Genomic DNA, 19474 nt, shown 5'->3' on the forward strand with positions numbered 1-19474 from the left:
ATACCAACACAAAAGGAAGAAAATAGGACCAGAATGTGTCAAAGTGAAGAAAAGGTAACTTAAAAGAAGTAAGCCTAGACCTAAAACCCAACCTGGTTGCCCCTCCCTTGTCGGGCAGGGGAGGCCATCGTGCCATTCCCCGGATATGATTAGGAAATCATTGTTCATGCCCTTGTTGGAACTAGGAAGGCATGAGATAAGTTTGACCTCGGGGTGCCTAGTTTTTAAGTAATACCCCTACCTCTTTAGGTGGTGAAGGTTGTAGACCCAGTTGACATCATGATGAGTAAGCCCTAAGCCCATTTTTTCATTAAGGGCATCTACACTCTCTAAAATCCTAAATATGTTTGGGGTACATTGGGTAGAAGTTAATCTATGAACCCTAAGGTAGTCCCTAGTGGTTCTCATAGGAATTCTCATCCCACCCTTTATAAAGGCAATCATTGGGATGACCACTTCTCCCTCTTGCCTTTTCTTGTGCCATTCCCCCTCCTTACAATATCTAATGGAGACTCTTTGTGGTATTTTGTATTGAGCTTTAAAGTTCTCAATACCTTCCACGAAGTCTACCAAGTAGGCAAATCTACCCATTTATTTGAAGATAGGTAAAAATGAGAAGAACAAAAAGGGAAATTAAGAGGGCTGAGGAGGAAAGAAGTGTGTGAGAAGAAAAAATAGAAGGAAAAGTAAACATAAAGAGTTGAAATGACTTACGTGAAATAGGAAACTCTCCTCAGACTAGCACTTGGTATTTATGAGTGCAAAGAATTAGTTTGTGGGTGCAAAGGTTCAGTGTATGAATGCTAAAATGAGATAAATGAGGTGTTCAGGTAATATTTATATTAGAAAGAGGGTGACGAGCGGGAAAATTCCCGCCCAAGTTCCAATGAAATCTCCAGCCGTTGGATCTGCATCACATCGTAGAACGTGGGGAACATAGAGCCGCAAAAATTTAATGAGGGCACATCTTAGATGCTGAAGCATCAGGAGCATGCGTTAGGTAGTTAAAAAGGCATCTGCGCAGACAGAGGTGATGTATGGTAAGGGCAGAGTGGTTGTGGTGATATCGAAATCCTCTTTTTCGCTCGAGAAGCAAAAGAGGGGAATTTCGAGAGGCTATTATAGGATGTTAGGCCTAGTAGAATATATTGGGCTAGGGACCTAGTTCGAGGACACTTCATAGTCCGAGAATGGATAAACGTGTTATAGAGGTCAACGTTAATAAATAAAGGAAGGGATTTAGGCATGATGTTCCAGGGAGGTGATCCGAGGAGGAATGCTTCCTCGGCTAAGCAAAGTCCAGATCAGAAGATGCGGTCTGACATCAAGAGCAACATTTCGGATAATTCCACTGATGGGGATAAGTATCAAGAAGGAACAACACAGAGGGAGGCTATGAAATATCTAAAGGGAAAAATGCTACCACCGCATTAAATACTTTGCAGCTAACTCTCTGGCCGCATTAATGAAGAATTGATACCTAAACAGTAATTTTCAGCCTTACAGTTACTCTCCAATGACTTCAAGAAGGAGCTGATAGGATAAAGATCAAAACCAGCAATCTAATCTACACGTGGAGGGTAGAGATGAAGGAGGATGATAGTATAAAATAGAAAAAACATCCTAAGGGGAGGGGATCGGGAATTGATAGAGAAACGCTGTTGCAATAAGAAATATACTTATAATCAAATTCAAGAATTATATACAAGAACTGATCTCCTTAGATTGTGCCAAGGACGATTTTCATTAGTTACAACCAGTTTATCTTTACCTTATTGTCATTTGGATCCACTATAATTGCTATCCAACTCATTATAATCTAGTTTTTCAACCTACTCTCTACAAATTCATTGTGTTGGACTCTTTGGGCCTAGATCCTTTGCATTTTTGGGTCTAGGACTCAAATCATATCCTTACATACACACACACACACATAACAATAAATTCTTAATTATTATGACATATTAAGAGTTTGAAACTAAAAATAAAAACAAAAAAAAACAAGAAACCCTCATGCCACTTGTTCTAGCTTACCCATGTAAGCTTTGTATATTTTGATATAAATAAAAAACATGACATAATTTGAAAGGCTTACCAAACCAGAATTTTGAATAGAACTCGGGATATTGACCTATTTTTCTTAATTTACGTTTAAGTAATCAAATTACTTGTTAATTTAGATATGTAATTAATTTATTGAATTTACCATGAAACATATTTTGATTATTTTTTATTCAGTTAATTATATAAAATATATATATTTGTAGGAGCAATTTTTTGTTTGATTTTCCAATATCCTGGTCTTCACACTCGTGCAGGAAGTGGTATAGGGATTAGATAGCTTGTTGACAAGAAAATTGTAAGGATGCAATTCGAGTCCTTAAATCAAGTGATGGATGAACTTAGGCCCAAAAAGCCCAATACAATGAATTTGTAGAGAGCGGGTTAGAAAACTGGGCTTTAATGAGTTGGACAACAAGTAAAATGGATTCAGATGACAAGAAAATGAAGATAGACTGATTTAAACTAAATGAAATCGTCCTCGGCATAGTCCGAGGAGATCAGTTCATATATATATATATATATTTCTCTCAAGTTTGATTATAAATTCAGCTCTTGATTGCTATAATGTTTTTTTTCTTAGTTTCTCGATCACCCTTCTCTTATTGTCTCCTTTTTCTTTTATACTCTCTTCCCCTTTCATCTTTACCCTCCACATATAGGCCAGATGGTTGGTGTTGGTACTTGTCTCATCAGCACCTTCCTGAAGTTTTTGTGTAGTAGCTGTAAGGCTGAAAACCACTGTTCAAGTATCACTTCCACATTAATGCGGTCAGAGGGTTAGCTGCAGAGTATTCAATGCGGTGGTAGCAGCTTTCTCCTTAGATATTTTAGGACTCCCCCCTGCTCTATGTTTCTGTAATACTTATCCGTACCAACAGAATTTCTTGGAACATTCCCTTGAACGGCAAACCACCTTTTCGGACTTCGACTTTGGTTAGCCAAGAAGGCATTCATCCTTGGCCCACCCTCCTGGGCCTTCATGATCAAAACTAACTTCTTTATTTAGTAACATAGACTCCCCTAACAATGTTTACTCCTCCTTGGATGACTTCACGTCCTAGGATTAGGCCCTAGTCCCAATATATTCATAAATAATGAGCTCTTGGGCCCAATACTCCTACAACAATAAAATTAAAACAAAGAAAAAGTTTTATATCAATTAGTATACTTAATGGAGACATGGTCATTGATTTTACTAGTTGCGATAGATACCATTGAAATGAAAAAAAAAAAAGAAGAAGAACAAAGCAAAAACAAAAACAAAAAGCATTAGCAATGACCATTGTAAAAAAAAACAATTACACCATAAAAGGGGAAATAGAAGTACGAATGATTGTTTTAAAAAACACCCTATAGCTGTGTTTGAAAAAAAAATGCTATTATAGACTTGTTGGACCTATAGTCATGGTGTATAGGTCACGCCTAAAAACGTGGCTATAGACCAAATGGACCTATTGCCACGTTTTTAGGAGCTGCAGCTGCGTTTTGAAAATGCAGCTATAGACCAATTTTTTTGTAATGCGCCAATATATATTCAAGACTATTAAGGATGAAAAAATTATGCATCAATTTCAAAATATGAAAAATTATTGAAGGCAATTGAATAAATTAAGGCAAAAACACCATTTTGGTCCCTACATTTTGGTAGCAGTCAATTTGGTCTCTGTTATTTTCAATTTCAGTCAATTTGGTCCCTACCGTTAACTCACTAATGAAAAATGCCTATGTGGCAAACGGTTTGTATTGTTGGCGTATCTAATATTAAAATATTTATTAAAATGCTGACATGGCTTAATTTTAGTAGCCACATCAGCGCATAAATGAAAAAAAAAAAGCCAGGTCAACTTTTAGAAAATAATTTTATTTTCTTTACCAAACTTTTTCCTTTCTCTATTTTATTTTCTTTTAATTTTCTTTTCCATTTCTTCAATCATTTGTTGTTCAGAAAAGATTCATTCATCATTGTTCTTGGTAAGTTAAATTAGGATTAGAACGGATCACAAAGAGAAGCCATGTCCAACGGCAAACATTTGGTAAAATCCTTTTCTTCTAGAAGCAAATTATAAAAGAACATTTCAAGCGAATCCATTATCCATCTACCTGTTTTGCATACACAACAATAAAACCCAGTTCAAGCAAATCCACCATCCTTGTACCCATTTTGCATATCTAAACCCATTTTGTAGGTCACACGAGGTGAAGGCATCTCAGAGAATACAAGAGAGAGAAGCATCGGCCTCCCAACAAAGGTCATTGCTACATGCGCATCTACCTCTTTCTATCCTCTAATCTCCATGGATCTTCGCCTTCGCGACCACCATGGCTGGATCTGCACTGTGCCAGTGGCTTTTATCTCTTCCCCTCTCCTTAAATAAACCCTCAATTCTCACAATCGAACTTAAATCTAACCCTTTTCTCACTCAATCCGATTCTTTCCAAACCCAAAGCTCTTGTTCTTTGTCACTCACACGAGTTTCCGAGATTTATGATGGAGGAGATTTTTGGGTGTTGCGGTGGACTTGGTTGGCCAAAGATTGGTGGTGGTGGTGGTGGTTTTTTTTTTTTTTTGCCATCTAAGCGTTGATGTGGCGACTAAAATTCAGATTTTATTTAATATTTTAATATTAGATATGCCAACAATGCAAACTGTTTGCCACATAGGTATTTTTTGTTAGTGAGTTAACGGTAAGGATCAAATTGACTACAAATTGAAAATGACAGAGACCAAATTGATTGCTACTAAAATGTAGGGACTAAATTAACTATGACCTCAAAATGTAGAGATCAAAATGGTGTTTTCGCCATAATTTAACTATGTAGGAATAAAATAAATTATATTTTACATTTATATTATATTTTGTACGATAATTACATATTTATTTGTTATTTTATTCTAAATATTGACCTGCACTTAGAAGAAGAAGTAGAAAAGGAATAAGCAAAGTGATAATTTCATTCTTCGATTAATATTTTTAAAATTAAATTGGTCTTTTAAAACAATTAGTATGAAAACAATTGCAAGTAAATCTTTGCTCACGAGTCACGAGGACTATCATAAGAAACAATTTATTTTTTATTTGAGTCAAGAATTATTTACTTTTTGTAATTGGTGAGTTGTAATTAGTAAAGTAAAAAAAAAAAAATGCAAATACACCTCTTGAACTTTAAGATAGTGGTCATAACATCCCCTAAATTTTTTTTTTTTTTTTTTTTGAATAATTACACAAACGTCATGCATCCATGCAGTGCCTCTAAGACATGCTACTATCATTGCTTATGGTTATGACAAAATCACCCTGACCCATTTGACCCTCAATGAGGCAACAATGAGACACCTATGTTCCAACCCCATCCCATCCCATTACCATCTTCGCCTTCATTCTCAATCAAGAATAAACTAGTACATGGTAATGAATAACCAAAAAAAAAAATAACATCCCCTAAACATTTTTTTTTTTTTTAGAATAATTTCACAAACGTCATGCAACCATGCGGTGCCTCTAAGACATGCTACTATCAATCTATCATTGCTTATGGTTATGACAAAATCACCCTGACCCATTTGACCCTCAATGAGGCAACAATGAGACACCTATGTTCCAACCCCATCCCATCCCATTACCATCTTCGCCTTCATTCTCAATCAAGAATAAACTAGTACATGGTAATGAATAACCAAAAAAAAAGAAAAAGGATCGTAATGTGCTTGTGGGCTCAATAATAAACTAATTTGAATCAATTACTTGACTAAAATATTATTTCCTTAGCCAAAAATTTTTTTAATTATTATTCTCCTACCATGATTTATTCCACGTCTTGCGACGACCATGGAGTGAATTTTTTCTTGACTTCCCACAAGAATATTTGAATTTCATCTTCTTTTCTTCTATCACAAATTGGGGGTGATGGAACACATAGTGAAGCTTCTTCCTCTATCTTGATAAGCTTTTGTCACCCATATTAATACTAAAACCACCATGAAAATGGAAAGAGATAGCATTGATGACCATAACAATCGAATTGAATTGCTAAATGGCTTGCATTGATGTGAAACAACATCAGAAAATCTGTCCTTCACAAAAGTGCATTCTACCAAGCTCTGCACATCTGGATATACATCTAGCAAAGATTGGACAGAATAACTATAAGCCGAGATCATGTTGAAAGAGCCCTCAGGAAGAAGTTTTCCTTTGCTTTGACATTCTTTACTCGAGTTCTGTTTGTAACAGGTGAATTCAGCAAGAATCTACACAAGTACACACGATTTTGCAGCCAATAGTCAGTTTTTATATATACCTAAAACTTAAAAATGTTATTAGAAATACGTAGTTAAATAATTAAATTTATCATTTCTCAATAACTTAAACTTTTAAAAGAATCGGTAATTTAACAATAGCTACAAATTACTTTTATAGCCTTGCCACATATAACGCTAACTTCAAATTACCGACTTTTTTCTTATTTTTATATCTTATCTAAGTTAGAATGAAGATGGCAAAATGTCTTCACCAGCTTCATCCTGTCCTCTGGTTTTTCCATCCTAAATGGCAAACATGATAGGGGTAGATTTTGCATGTGCTATCTCTTCCAACCAGAGAGCATATATAAATATACATCATCCACATTCCTCTCTCTCTTAGTTATTGACATTCTCCCCTTCTTCCCTACTTATTTGTCATATCTTTTTTTTTTTTTTTTTTTGATAAGTTATTTGTCATATCTTGTCTCCTTTATAAAAGTTTCTCTCCCTTTTATTTTATTTTATTTTATTTTTTTAAGTTGTGTAAAATTTAACTGATGACCCCCAAAATGTTCTTAACATATGACAGCTAAAATTTTTTTTCTTCTTATTATTATGTATAAAATTTTACTACATTTATGTAAATGACTAATGCATCATTTTTTCCTACTTATTACTCTTATACCATTACCATACTTACACAACTCATTTATTTTCCTAAATCATTCATTTTTTCTCATTAAAGATTGCAAAATACCTCCACCTTTCGAGGCTCGCATGATAGGGATGGCAATGGGCAGGGCGGGGCTGAAGGATGGGGTCTTCGTTCCCACCCAGTATGGTTTTATCTTGCCCTAGCCCTGTCCCGCCTCGCATGACGGGGAATACTTTCTCACCTCATCCGCGCCCCTTGGGGCCCCGTGAAGCCCTGCCCCACCCCGTAAAACTCTACTTTTTGTTCATTTGCCCTATAACTAGTACAATTTTTTTTAATGAAACCTATTTCATAAATAAAAATATACTTGAAATTACAACTAAATTTATCCTATCAAATCAATTTTTAGAAAAAATTGAATAATATATCCAAGTGTTTAACAAGACAATCATAAAAATAAAAATCTTATAGTATAACACATATCAAAATAAAGGCAGCGAATCACATTGAGTAGAATTAAATATGCTAATATTAATATGATTATTTAAATAGTAGGGTTTTAGGGTATGAAAAATTTACAATTATAACCCTTAGTAACGCAAGGCGAGGTGGGGACGGGAAGGGGTGGGGCGGGGCTAAAATCTTGCCCCATCCCCGCTCCACCGCCCTTGAGGGGCGGGGGAAACCCGCGCGGGGCGAAATGGGGAGGGGTGGGTTAAGCGGGGTGGGGAAAAATTGACATCCCTATTGCACGATTCTCACCTATGCAAGTTTTTTCTGGCCTAAAACGGGACATGACATCCACAATCTTACTCTATCTCATCCTGTTGTTTTCCTTAATAATAAAACAAACATTTTTTTTTTTTTTTTTAAGTATGACTTGCTTACTTTTGGTAAGTCTCCTACTTGAATAGCATCTTTGGGGCAGCTATACGGCAGGTAGCTGTAGTCAGGTGCTCCCGAGAAAGGTTGACAGACCAATTTAAATCCACTATCTAATCCCAACATCTTGTAATACTCTGATATTTTAGAATTCAACTGCAACACAAAGATATAGAACCACTTGTTACACATAATGACATAACAATTCAACTCTTTGCATGTATGCAAGTGTAGTTTGACCAATTTAGTACCCGATCTATAAAAGTATGGATGTTGTTGCCAATTTCAACCAAGAGTTTTTGTGAGAACGAGGTACTCTTGCATGGTAGTAATGAGCTCAGACTACTATTGTGGGGGTCCTGTTCAAAACCTACAAAAGCTGAACATGTGTCCTTTCCAAAACTGCGTTTCAACAAGTAAATTTGATGACCACCGTGAATAAGAAAGCCAATGTTGCGACAGTATATTAAAATTAAATGTTATCCTTAATTCTCGAAGAGGAGCGAGGAGAGGTTTTACTCACTTGTGAAGGAAGAAATCGATGCCAGTTAACACCCAGCAGAGAGTTGTTAAAATCCAGCAGCAGAAAATTATACTGAAATGAAAGCAGAGCATGTGGGTGAAAGAGAGAGACCTTAAACAAATTAAATTGGTTTAAATTTAATTTTACTCACGCTATAAATCCGGGGTGCCAATGCAACGAGAGCAGAACTGAGCCAAAGCAGCAATCCATTAGTCTAACCAAGTTGGTTTTCTATACATCTTTGTTAGAATCAACCAGATTCAAAAGTATGTAAACCATAGAAAAAAAATGTACAAGTCATAAAAGAAAAAGAGTTTTTCTAAGTTCTAAAAACTTGTTTTCTATCTACCAAAAAAAAAAAAAAAAATTGCTACACTATATTACAGTACTGTGTAAATTATTTTCCATTATAAAAGTGTATAATTCATCCAAAATTGTCAATAAATTAATCCTGCGTTCAATGAGCATCATGCCACTAACCAATTCTTGAACGTAGAGGGTTACTTTTGATGGTGTCCTGTTTTCTGGTTCTATCTCAATGTTGCATTTGTTAGACTTATATGTTCTGCCAAAGTAATTAAGGCATGTGATATGCTTAGATGCCTAATTCATTTATGAAGGGTATCACAGTAAAGAAAACATACCTATTGCAGCAACCAACAATACCAAATTGATAGTTACAATCACAAGATGAACTATGTGCCTAGACACATTTCAAAAAACAAAAAATAAATCTTTTGAACATATAAACAACACATCATCATAGCTATGTTAATTAGGGGAAACAAATGCTTACGAAGATTGAATTGCATGATCAATTGAATGGCCATTCTTGTCAACAAAACGTCGGATAACATGCGATTCTCTTCCAAGTCTATCTATGGTAGTATTCAAGCTCATCGATATGTTTGGATCATATGGGAGTAAAAGGGACTGCATTTTAGTCAGTGATGTTATTACTTTCTGGATGGTCTGACTGGCATCTCGTCCCATTGTGACAATAGTTCTTATTATTTTCTCTGTTCTCCATAAGGTGCTATGATTTGCTGCGAGGACAAAACTGGATGCAACTCTTGAAATCCAAGAAGATGCATATACAGATATTAGATTAGTAACACTACCATAACTTTATAGCAACAAACAAATAATTAGGTAAAGCATTATTATTATTGAGAAAATTGCATTCACCTCATTGAGGATTTCTTTATTACACTCACCTTTCCTAAAATGGAAACTATTTACATAGTAACTAGAACCACACTTATGGGCCCACTGCCCACACATATGGTGAAACAGAAGTCCCATGAAACTGCTTTCATAAGATACTTTCTTTTTTATGAACGGGATGAAACTTTTATTGCAAAAAAAAAAAAAAAAAAAAAAAAAACCCGGGTCACAAAGAAGTATCACAGACATTGACTTGCTCTCATAAGATAACTTTTTTCACATGACCAGACAAAAAATATGGAATTAAGGATCACTTTGACGTACTTACATGGCGAGAACGGTGAACAGCAGGACCATCAAGAACATTAGGAAATAATGATGACCCAAATACTTCATAAATAGCCAAGAGCCACTGCTTGGCTTCTTCACGATCAAGAAAATTCCAAATCCCAGCCCACACAGCAACCAAACTACCCCAATCGCATAACCATAGGCTCCTGTAAATGCCGCAGACTGGAAAAAATGAGAAAAACACACTAAATCAATCCCATTTTCTTTAACCCCACATTATTATTATTATTATTAATTTGCTAAAAGTTTCTATTTTTCTCATAACATAATGGTTGACTGCTCCAAAAAAATTGGACATTTGCTTTGGAGTTGGGACCCCTATATATTCAGTAACATTTATGATGTGGGTTCTATCCTCACAAAAAACATAACACAGAAAAGCAATGATGAATAATTTATGTCCTCCTTAAGAGGCAATGTAACTTACAGCCCAGTAATGCTTGTTTCTAACGTCGTAACGTCCTCTGTAGTAATGAAAGTGGCGCACAGGATCAGGCCTCTTGAAATTTGGTTCCTCAGCTGACACTGTACATTTTGGTGAAAACAAAGTGGTGTAAACCAAGAGGAGAACAAAAGGAAGAAGAATCCCATTTGGGTTGGACATAGAAGAAGCTGTTTTTTATTCTTTGTACAATGAAAAGGGCTTCCAATATGTGTTCTCCCAAACTTTTTTTAACTTGAGAGAGAGAGATATATAGAGACGTAGTGACAGGGAGGTTCTTGGTATGATGACTTATTCAGTAAGGTAAGAATAGCTTGTGGCTATGGTTATTCTGGAATATTTGGTCTGTTGAAAAACAGCAACTTATTATAGAGTGAGGTAACGAATCAAGCGAAGTTTCAGGTTGAATTTGACCACTTTTTTTCCGCTTCATGTCTTTCTCCGTAAGTCTCTCTGCTTAATTAGTTTTCTTCTACTGTTTGTTTTTGCTATATTTATAGGGGTAGGCTTTTCATTTCCTTTTAGCATGTGTGTCTTATTGCGCAAATTTCTCTGTGTTATTTCATATTTGATTAAAAATGGGATATTCAGACTGCTTGCAATTGTAACAGAGTTGAATGGCATAAATGATAAAACTATTGGTATTGAATGGTGAGATTGATGGTGCTAAACTCATATCAATATTAGCCTTGCTAAGATTTATGAGGCGTGAAAAAGCACCTGGGCGTGCTCATGTTTTGTATCATTCGATCTCCATTTGCATTGTGATAAATAGAATCTAGGGAATCTATTTGATGGCAAGAATTTATAGTTAGCATTCAATTTGATGGCAAAGAATATATAATATCAGAGTCATTTAAAATCAATTAGCATTCTTTATTTAATAATAAAATTTTAAATGATATTATATAGTTTCATATAGACACCTTTAAAATTATGGCATTAAATTTGAACAATGAAAAAGATTATGCAAATGAAGAGGATTTTAGTTTTTAACATCGTGAGTAAGTTTTTCACCTTCTCCAAAGAGTTGTTATCTTCATGTTCTTTTTGTTAGGTTTTGTCATAGTGCTTGAATCATGGTTATTATTATCATCGATCCTTTTTTTTTTTTTTGGGGTATATTTAGGGGTGTCAAATGGGCGGGCTTGGGTGGATTTGGGGTGGGCATAATTGGGTTGGGGTATATAAAATCCATTTACCCATTAAAACTCATTTAAACTAATTGTTTCTAACCCAAATCCAACCCAACCCAATTATTATGGGTAAATCCTAACTCACCCAATTATCCAATTATCAAAATTATTAAAATACCATTATAGTGAAAACATCAACACTTTCTTGGATTCTCTTTTCCACTCTCTCTAGTCTCCATTTTTTAGATTAAAAAATTCCACATAAGCACATCCATATCAGCAATTATATTAAAAATCCAAATAAAAAAATATTTTCTTTTCTTTTCTATTTTCTCTCACTTTCTTGGCAACCAAACAGTGTGACAACTACAAAGAAATGTCATTTCAAGCTCAAAATTTTCCTGGAATTTCAAAAGCAACTGTCCTTGAAAAAAATAGAAATTCTTCTGAACCAAAAAAAGAGAAAAATGAACGCATCCTTATCAATTACTCCATTCTTAAATTACCCAAATAAAAAAAAAAAAATTCAAACCCAGCAATGGTGTTTGAGATACAATGTCAAAACTATTAAGTCAAAAAGTACCCCAACTCAAGCTTTTGTCTTTCACGATCAGTGAGCTTGGCAGCAAACCCATTTAAACTCCTTTTGTAACTTCAAAACCAAACAATTTTCTATAGAACTAGAGAGAGAGAGGGAGCGAGCATAAAAAGTAATAATTGCTTGCTAGTGATACAATAAAAAGTTCGAGTGGTGCTTCGGGGGAGATGACGGCGAGCCGAGTCTGGACTTGGCGATGAGCCTTCACGTTTTGGCGGCGATCTACTCAAGTTTAGGGCAGTTCGAGGAGGTGATTCCAGTTCTAGAGCGGGCCATTCAGGTTCCGGATCCTCCTAGAGGCGCCGATCACGCGCTCGCGGCATTTTTCGGTCTTATGCAACTCGGTGACACATTTTTTATGCTTATGGATAGGTGGATCGCTCAATCGCTTGCTATGAAGAAGGGCTTAAGATCTAGATCGAAGCCTTAGGCGAAACTGATCCACCCATCGGTGAAACTTGCAGGTTTGAATTTTTGTGCTTTTGATTTGCTAAATGTAGATCGGATTTCCATAGAGAAATGTGTTTATTGTGCCTCATTGTTCTCTGTGAGAGCTAGAGAGAGAAAAAGAGAGAAAGCAAGTGAGAGGAGAAAGAGAGATAAGTGTTTGGAGTTCGAGAAAATGAAGGAACATAAAAATACTGAAACGTCAGAGGTTTTTTTTTTTTTTTTTTTTTTTTTTTTTTTTTTTATGAGAAGGGCTGGGTTGAATTTGGATGTATTGTTTTTTGGATTAAATGGGTCTCAATAGGTTTTTAGTTAAAACCCAATAATTATTGGGTCTAATTGGATTGACGCCCATTTAACCCAACTAATAATTGGGTGGGTTTGGATTCAATTATAGTGAGTAGGTTTGGGTGAGCAAATGGGTTTGGGTTTATTTTGCCACCCCTAGTATATTAAATTTAATCATATTGATTGAATTATGGCTACAAATCATGCCAATCATGTTTAATGGGCTTATTAATGTTTTAAAAATCAAACAACTTAACGAATTAAAAAGTGAGAGGTTTAAGGTCTTAAGGTTAGATTAATTTGAGTCATACCATAATGACATCATAAATAATTTAATAGATAGTAAAATACAAAATGATTATATAGTTGTTAATTTTTTTTTTTAAATTGGCTAAAAAATATCTAAATAATTTAAACAGCTTTCAAGTATATTTTCACTTAAAATGATAAAAAAATGTAATAAAGCATAACCAAGCAAAATAAACATTTTGTTTATCAATCCTCAGCATAAAGCAATATTTAATATGAAAAAGAAATACCCTAATCAAAATAGGGCAAATTACATTTTACCCACTTGTGGTTTGGCGAAATTTAAGTTGCATTTCTGGTTTGAAATTTGACACTTTACTCACCTGAGATTAACTCAGTTAAAGTTCTATAATTCACTTCTGTAGGGTTAGGATTTGTGACCCAAGCCCAAAACAATAAATTTGTAGTGTGGATGATAGAGCTAGGTTGACTATGGAGCTTACAACAGTTGACCACAACACCCAAGTATAAACCAGCATAAAAATACACGTAAAGATTAAATAAGCTGAAGTCCGAAGAGATTTATGATAAATTGAGTACTGGTTACAATTCTTAGGGCTACAATAAAACCTTTCTTTCTTTTTTTCCCCTCTTTTTTTTAGGAGCCCTTCTTCTTTATATAGCATCCTCCCCATCATCCCCATCGTCCACTTGTCTTCATCTAGGTCCTTACTTGAGTGCATGTCATGTCATGTATCTTTCTCAGCTTTTTGTGAGTGCGGTAGCTGAGGTTACACTGTTCAGGAGTATTTTCCACATAAATGTGGCCAGAAAGTTGCTGCAGTATATTTAATACGATGGGCAGCAGTTTTCCTTTAGATATTTCTTCATTCTTATCGTCTCCAGATATACTCAGAGCTTATCTTGATAATTAGGATTGCTAGGAAGACCATTCGAACATTCTACACATTTGATTAATCAATACTATTTCGTATCCGAGGAGTAGGACCTCTTCGGACCGCTGGTGACCTCTTCGATGTACCCCTCCTTCGTTTCCGGGTATCCTTCTTCAGATGGACTTTATCTCAACCGGTTCCTTTCTTTCGACACACAGTTACTCTTCAAATAGGGCCCTAGGCTCACTACGTTAATATTGGCTTTTTCCCACACAACTTCTATTAAAAACATAGCTAAATATGTAATTTTACTTCACTTTTATATCTGTCTTCTCAAAAACACAAAAAAACACAAAAAAAAAAAAAAAATACAAGATCAAATAGATAAAAAAGATGTTGGTTTCACTTATGAAAAATGAGTGAATGTCATAAGACAAAATAAGAAAGAAGAGAGAATGTTTAGGAATGATGGATCCAAAGATGACTTGCTCAGGCAGATGAGTTGAATTCACCTGCCGATTTCCTCTAATCCTTTTATATATGCTTTGAAATTTTAAAGCTGAAAATTGTGGCTTTTATCTCTAATTTTGAATTTATGCTTCATATTATTACTTTTTTTATTATTATTTTGATTACATAATCTACTGATTTAATTAAAAAATTATGAGTTTTGAGAATGGTATCTCAGAAATTTTCCTTTAAGTTTTGGGCGCTGATATATTTGAATTATGTCGAATTGGGTGTGATTAGGGCCCTAAACTAATGCTCACATTTGCAAAAAAAAAAATAGGATCTTAAATTCTATGGTTTTATTAGTTATAATTATGTGAATGGCATTGTAGATGATGTCTAGTCCAGATTTGATGAAGATGGCCACTGAAGGTATGAAGAACATGAGGCCTGAAGACTTGAAAATGGCTGCAAAGCAGTTGATCTCAAATTATGCTCTAATAATTATCGATCAACTGTCGATTTCATATCCGGTTCTTTACTTTATAAATTAGTTTGGTAATTTATTATGTCAATTGAATTGATGATTGAACCTGCTTGTTAATGTTTGTGAACGGCATTTTCCCCTCTTTCAAACCACTTTTGGTCTTATTTGATCTTTTTTTTGTTTTTTTTTTTTTGTTTTTGTTTTAGAGGAGAGAGACATAAAAGTTGAACAAAATTACATATTTAACCCTATTTCTAATAGAGTTGGCTTACAAAACTTTAATTGAGTTAATCTCAAATGGGTAAAGTGTTAAATTTCAAATTACAAGTAAGCAACTTAAATTTCAGCCAAATCACACAATACATTGAAAGAGAGAGATGATAGTGAAAAAATCAAAATTTTGAATAATTAAAAGAAATAAAGAAAGTTAAATGCTGTATATTTTTTTTAAAAAATTATACTAAAAATATAAAATCTTTTGTCAATGTGGGGCCCGTGGGCCCGATAGCCTCGGCCCATCGGGTATTAGGCCCAAGGCCAACGCCGAGGAGGACTGACCAGCCAAGGCTAAGTCAGGCAAAACCTCTGCTGTGACCCACGCCGAGGACTTGTTCGTCCTCAGCGTTCTAAGGATAACTTTCGGGAGGGGACAAGCTCAGAGCAAGCTGTCACATTCGCACTTAATGCATTCACCTAACCCCTCTGGCCGCATTAATGGGGATATAACCCCTTGGCAGGGCAACGTTGATCAGAGTGAACCACTTGAGTACTGATAAGGCCTCTGATGGGACGGACGGCCAGAAGAAAGGCAAATGGATGATCAACAGATGGAATAAGGAGATAGGCAGATGGAAACTATATAAGAAAAGCAAGTAAAGTAAGAAGGAGGGGGAAAGAGAGAGAACAAGAAGGTCTCCTCGGCCACGGGTCGAGGAGCATTCCCCCATTTGTAAAGAAAACTCTTAGTATTTTTTATAAAGAAAGTTCATGCATGGTGATCGACGGCCAGCACCTAAACCTTTAACCCACTCTCTATAAATTTATTGTTTGGGCTTGTTGGGCTGAAAACCCAGCAAAACTCAGGGTCAATCCAAATTGAGTCCCTACAATTGGCGCCGTCTGTGAGAAGGATTAGGGTGCTGGCCGGCGCACCAGGCGAGTGTTCTAAGTATTCGTTTTACAGTAGGTTGAAAGAAAAAAAATATATAGAAGATTTGACAGTAAAAAAAAAAAAAAAAAAGATCTTGATTTTATTATTTCATGAATAGAAAAAGTACAAGTTACAATCAGAGGCTCAGGCAGGTGTGTTTTACATACAAATTTACAAGCTAATACTACCAGCTATTTCTACAATCAGAGGCCCAGGTGGAGCCGCCCTAAGAAAAAACTAGCCGGTGAGAAGTGTCAAGCCGTCCCTTTATTGGTATAAAGAGAATGGGAGAGCTTGACAAGAGGCGGAGAAGGGGAAGGGCAATCATGTTTCCAGGCCACCAACAACTCCCTTCTCGGCCAGGCGGAGCTGGAACAAAGAGAGGAGCAGATGCAGGGGCTCCGGGATACCTTCCCCCATGATGTTCCCTCGATTCTCTCCGATCCTCTCGAGTGTTGGCCGTTGGAGACGGCAACACTCGAGCACCACCCATGAGGTGAATTCGCACATCTTTCTCGTCGGGGGTATGCTCCGAGGAAAGACGTTAGGTTCTCTANTAATTATATCAAATGAGACTCAACAAATATATATATATATATATATATATATATATATATATATATATATATATATATAATTTTTAATTTCAATAGGATTTAAATTTTATATCAAATGGACTCTACCAACATATTCATCCTTTAAAAAAAAAAACTATATAACCAAATTTGATTAGGTATCCATAACCCTATATTATATTATGAATAGTTTTTTTAGGGATTATTTGTTACAATTTCAACTCGGCTTTTCAAACCTATATTATATTTTAAATAGTTTTTTTTTAGGATCATTCTTCCAACACCACTTTACTGTACAGTCTCTTGCATTGATTTTGGTTCTTGGAGTGTCTTCAAAACAAAAGATATGTAAAGTTTTCTTATCAGGTTTAGTGTTAACATATATGATATATATTTTGGTCAATTTGAAAAAGTTTGATGAAACATAAAAGGAAAAAAAACTAAAGAACACACGATTTGGAAAAAAAAAATAGTGAATGTATTAGGCAGAGGCTTTTGGAGATTGTTGTTTTTATTTTTAGAATTCTTTATGTTCATGTGTATGTATGTATTGGGTTTAATTGAATTGGAATTATCTTTGAAACTTTGGTTTTTATTGAATATTGAAAACGACAGAAGAAGTATGTTCCAATACTTGGAGTCTTCTGTATATTTGTTGTTGTAGTTTAAACTTGCTATTTGAATTGTTAAATTGTTAATTCATAGTTTCATTGTTCATCTATTAATCATAAATAATAATATTACTATATTACAATAATCATTATATGGTATCAATGATGTGATCATTCTGAATGCTTTCTTTTAGAGTTTAGATAGAATCTATTTTATGATTAAAAAAATTTACAATTAAAAGACTTTTGAAATTACATTTTTTAAAAAATTATTGGATATGTTGGATCTTAAATGACTTCTATTAAACTCCATCCTTTATGACATCATTAAAAAGAAAACTCATATAGATAGGTATTAGGATATTATTTGGAACTTTCATAATAGACTAACGTATTACACATGGTACAGATCTAACTGTAACATCTTATGCTATAAAATAAAAATTGGGCCTATGGTTATCTTCTCTTTTCAAAAAATGGTTAAATTCTCATTAATTGTGATAGTTCACTTTTAAGTAAAATAGAAACTATATTAACTAAGTTTTAAGAAATTTAAAATTCTATTTCAAAAAATTTCCAAAACATTAGATTTTATTTTAATTATTTTAATAATTTTATATTGTAAAAGAAAAAAATTTATACATTACATACAATCATTACTTCGGTTACCTTCTAAATGATGGAGGATATGAGAATGCAATTTATAGATCTACTATCAAGATAACATAGATTAGATTCGCGATGAATAGTAGAATTAATTACAGTTGAGTATTGTGTGAAGTTATCGCCATAGATAGCCCACGTCGGGATGTGTTACGTGAAACCAATGATATAAAAGAAAAAGAATTTTTCTAAACTATTATATTGAACAAAAAATTAATTATTTCCACTCATTTTCAAGTTATTCATTTTTTTAAGTCAAATCATAGATCTTTAAGCAAAATAAATATTTTTAAATTTTATTTAACTATCCCATGCATCTCACGGGTTAGTGACTAATTTCAATAATATACTATATCAATCATCTTTTTAGCTTTTATTTAAACCCTAAGAAAAAGGTTGAATGAAAATTTTACTTCTTTGAGGGATTGTTAATCTAATCCAACCGTAGCACCTATTGGCAACTATCCAATTCCAAACTGGTTGCCTGTGAATTTTATTTGGGTTTACACATATTATTATTATTTTCTAAATTTCTCACATGCTAAAATACGCCAATTTTCTTTGAGATTGATATGACACTCCTTTTATTTATATATATATATATATATATATAAAGAGATAGAATTTCAACTTATAAATTCCACTCTATGATTATTTATGTTTATCAAGGATGGCTCTACATTCAAGCCAGGGTGGTAATAGGACCACCTTGACCTAGGAAAACAATAATTATAAATAAATTTTAAAAATTTTATAATTTTTTTTACCTTTAAAAAAAGTTTGTGACAACTCTAAATTTTTTTATGCCTAACATAATTAAACTTTGGTAGACAAATTTTGACATCAAACTTGATTGTAGACTAAAGCTACAACTCCACCTAATATTTTTTTTATTGGATGTAAATTTTGATAAATCCACAATTGGATTATATTTTCTTATTATATCTTCCATACTTGCAAAATTTCAATAAAATCAAAAATCAATAACTATTTCATCAATCAAATATTTCAATTTCGAGTTTTTGTTTTAAATGACATAAAAGTAAAGAGCTTGTAATATAAATGACATAAAAGTAAAGAGCTTGGAATATTGTAAAGATTGATTAAAAAAGTTTTTTTGGTTTCTTCTTAAATAAATTTTATTCTCTTTCAAGTTTTATGGATTCTTCAACATAAAGAAATGGAAGTTCTAAGCCATTACCATTCTTATGAGACATACCCATATTGTGCTCTAATAGAGGTTTAAAAACCATTTAAAAGAGATAGTAGAAAATCTATTTTTTTTAGTTGTCTAGATATAGTATATATCTTAGTTATTTAGATTCAAATAGTTTAGTTTCTAGGTTTTTTACATGTTCTTGTTTGATTAGCATGTTAGATTTAGTTCTTAGTTTTTGCATGTTTAGGGTTTTTCAATTTCAATTAAAATGTTCACATGCTCTTAGAATATGGTTTTTCAATTGCAATTAACATATTCACATGCTCTTAAATTAGGGTTTTTTCACACATCAGACATACATTCACCATCTCTTTCAATATCCAATATATACATGCCTAGAATAGGATTTCATCATGCTCTTTGATGTTTCCTCTTTGTATT

General features: G+C 34.0%; 1 protein-coding gene across 3 annotated transcripts; it reads right to left on the bottom strand.

Annotated features, from left to right (window-relative positions):
- Window positions 1-7763: 7763 nt before the first annotated feature.
- LOC112031026 (uncharacterized) lies at window positions 7764-10568 on the bottom strand. Of its 3 annotated transcripts, none has more exons than XM_065772947.1 (8): window positions 10310-10565; window positions 9860-10044; window positions 9161-9436; window positions 9009-9067; window positions 8516-8552; window positions 8365-8436; window positions 8093-8243; window positions 7764-7997 (listed from the first exon to the last, which is right to left on the bottom strand). In XM_065772947.1, the coding sequence occupies exons 1-8, from the start codon at window positions 10484-10486 to the stop codon at window positions 7779-7781; spliced, it is 1176 nt and encodes a 391-aa protein (XP_065629019.1). In that variant the 5' UTR covers window positions 10487-10565; the 3' UTR covers window positions 7764-7778. The 3 variants fall into 3 exon arrangements, 2 of the variants coding, with proteins under 2 accessions (XP_065629019.1, XP_065629020.1); XR_010628768.1 differs by having other exon boundaries at window positions 7840-7997; window positions 8093-8200; window positions 10310-10564; XM_065772948.1 differs by lacking the exon at window positions 9009-9067 and having other exon boundaries at window positions 8093-8200; window positions 10310-10568.
- Window positions 10569-19474: the final 8906 nt, after the last annotated feature.

The sequence above is a fragment of the Quercus suber genome, unplaced genomic scaffold, assembly GCF_002906115.3.
Source record: "Quercus suber isolate HL8 unplaced genomic scaffold, Cork oak 2.0 scaffold_66, whole genome shotgun sequence".
Taxonomy (NCBI): Eukaryota; Viridiplantae; Streptophyta; class Magnoliopsida; order Fagales; family Fagaceae; genus Quercus; species Quercus suber.

Coding starts and splice junctions, on each gene's coding strand:
- LOC112031026 (XM_065772947.1), bottom strand. CDS start 10,486: ATGTCCAACCCAAATGGGATTCTTCTTCCTTTTGTTCTCCTCTTGGTT. Junction 8,244..8,364: donor ATCGATTTCTTCCTTCACAA/GTGAGTAAAACC, acceptor GTTGAAACGCAG/TTTTGGAAAGGACACATGTT. Junction 7,998..8,092: donor TCCATACTTTTATAGATCGG/GTACTAAATTGG, acceptor TTTGTGTTGCAG/TTGAATTCTAAAATATCAGA.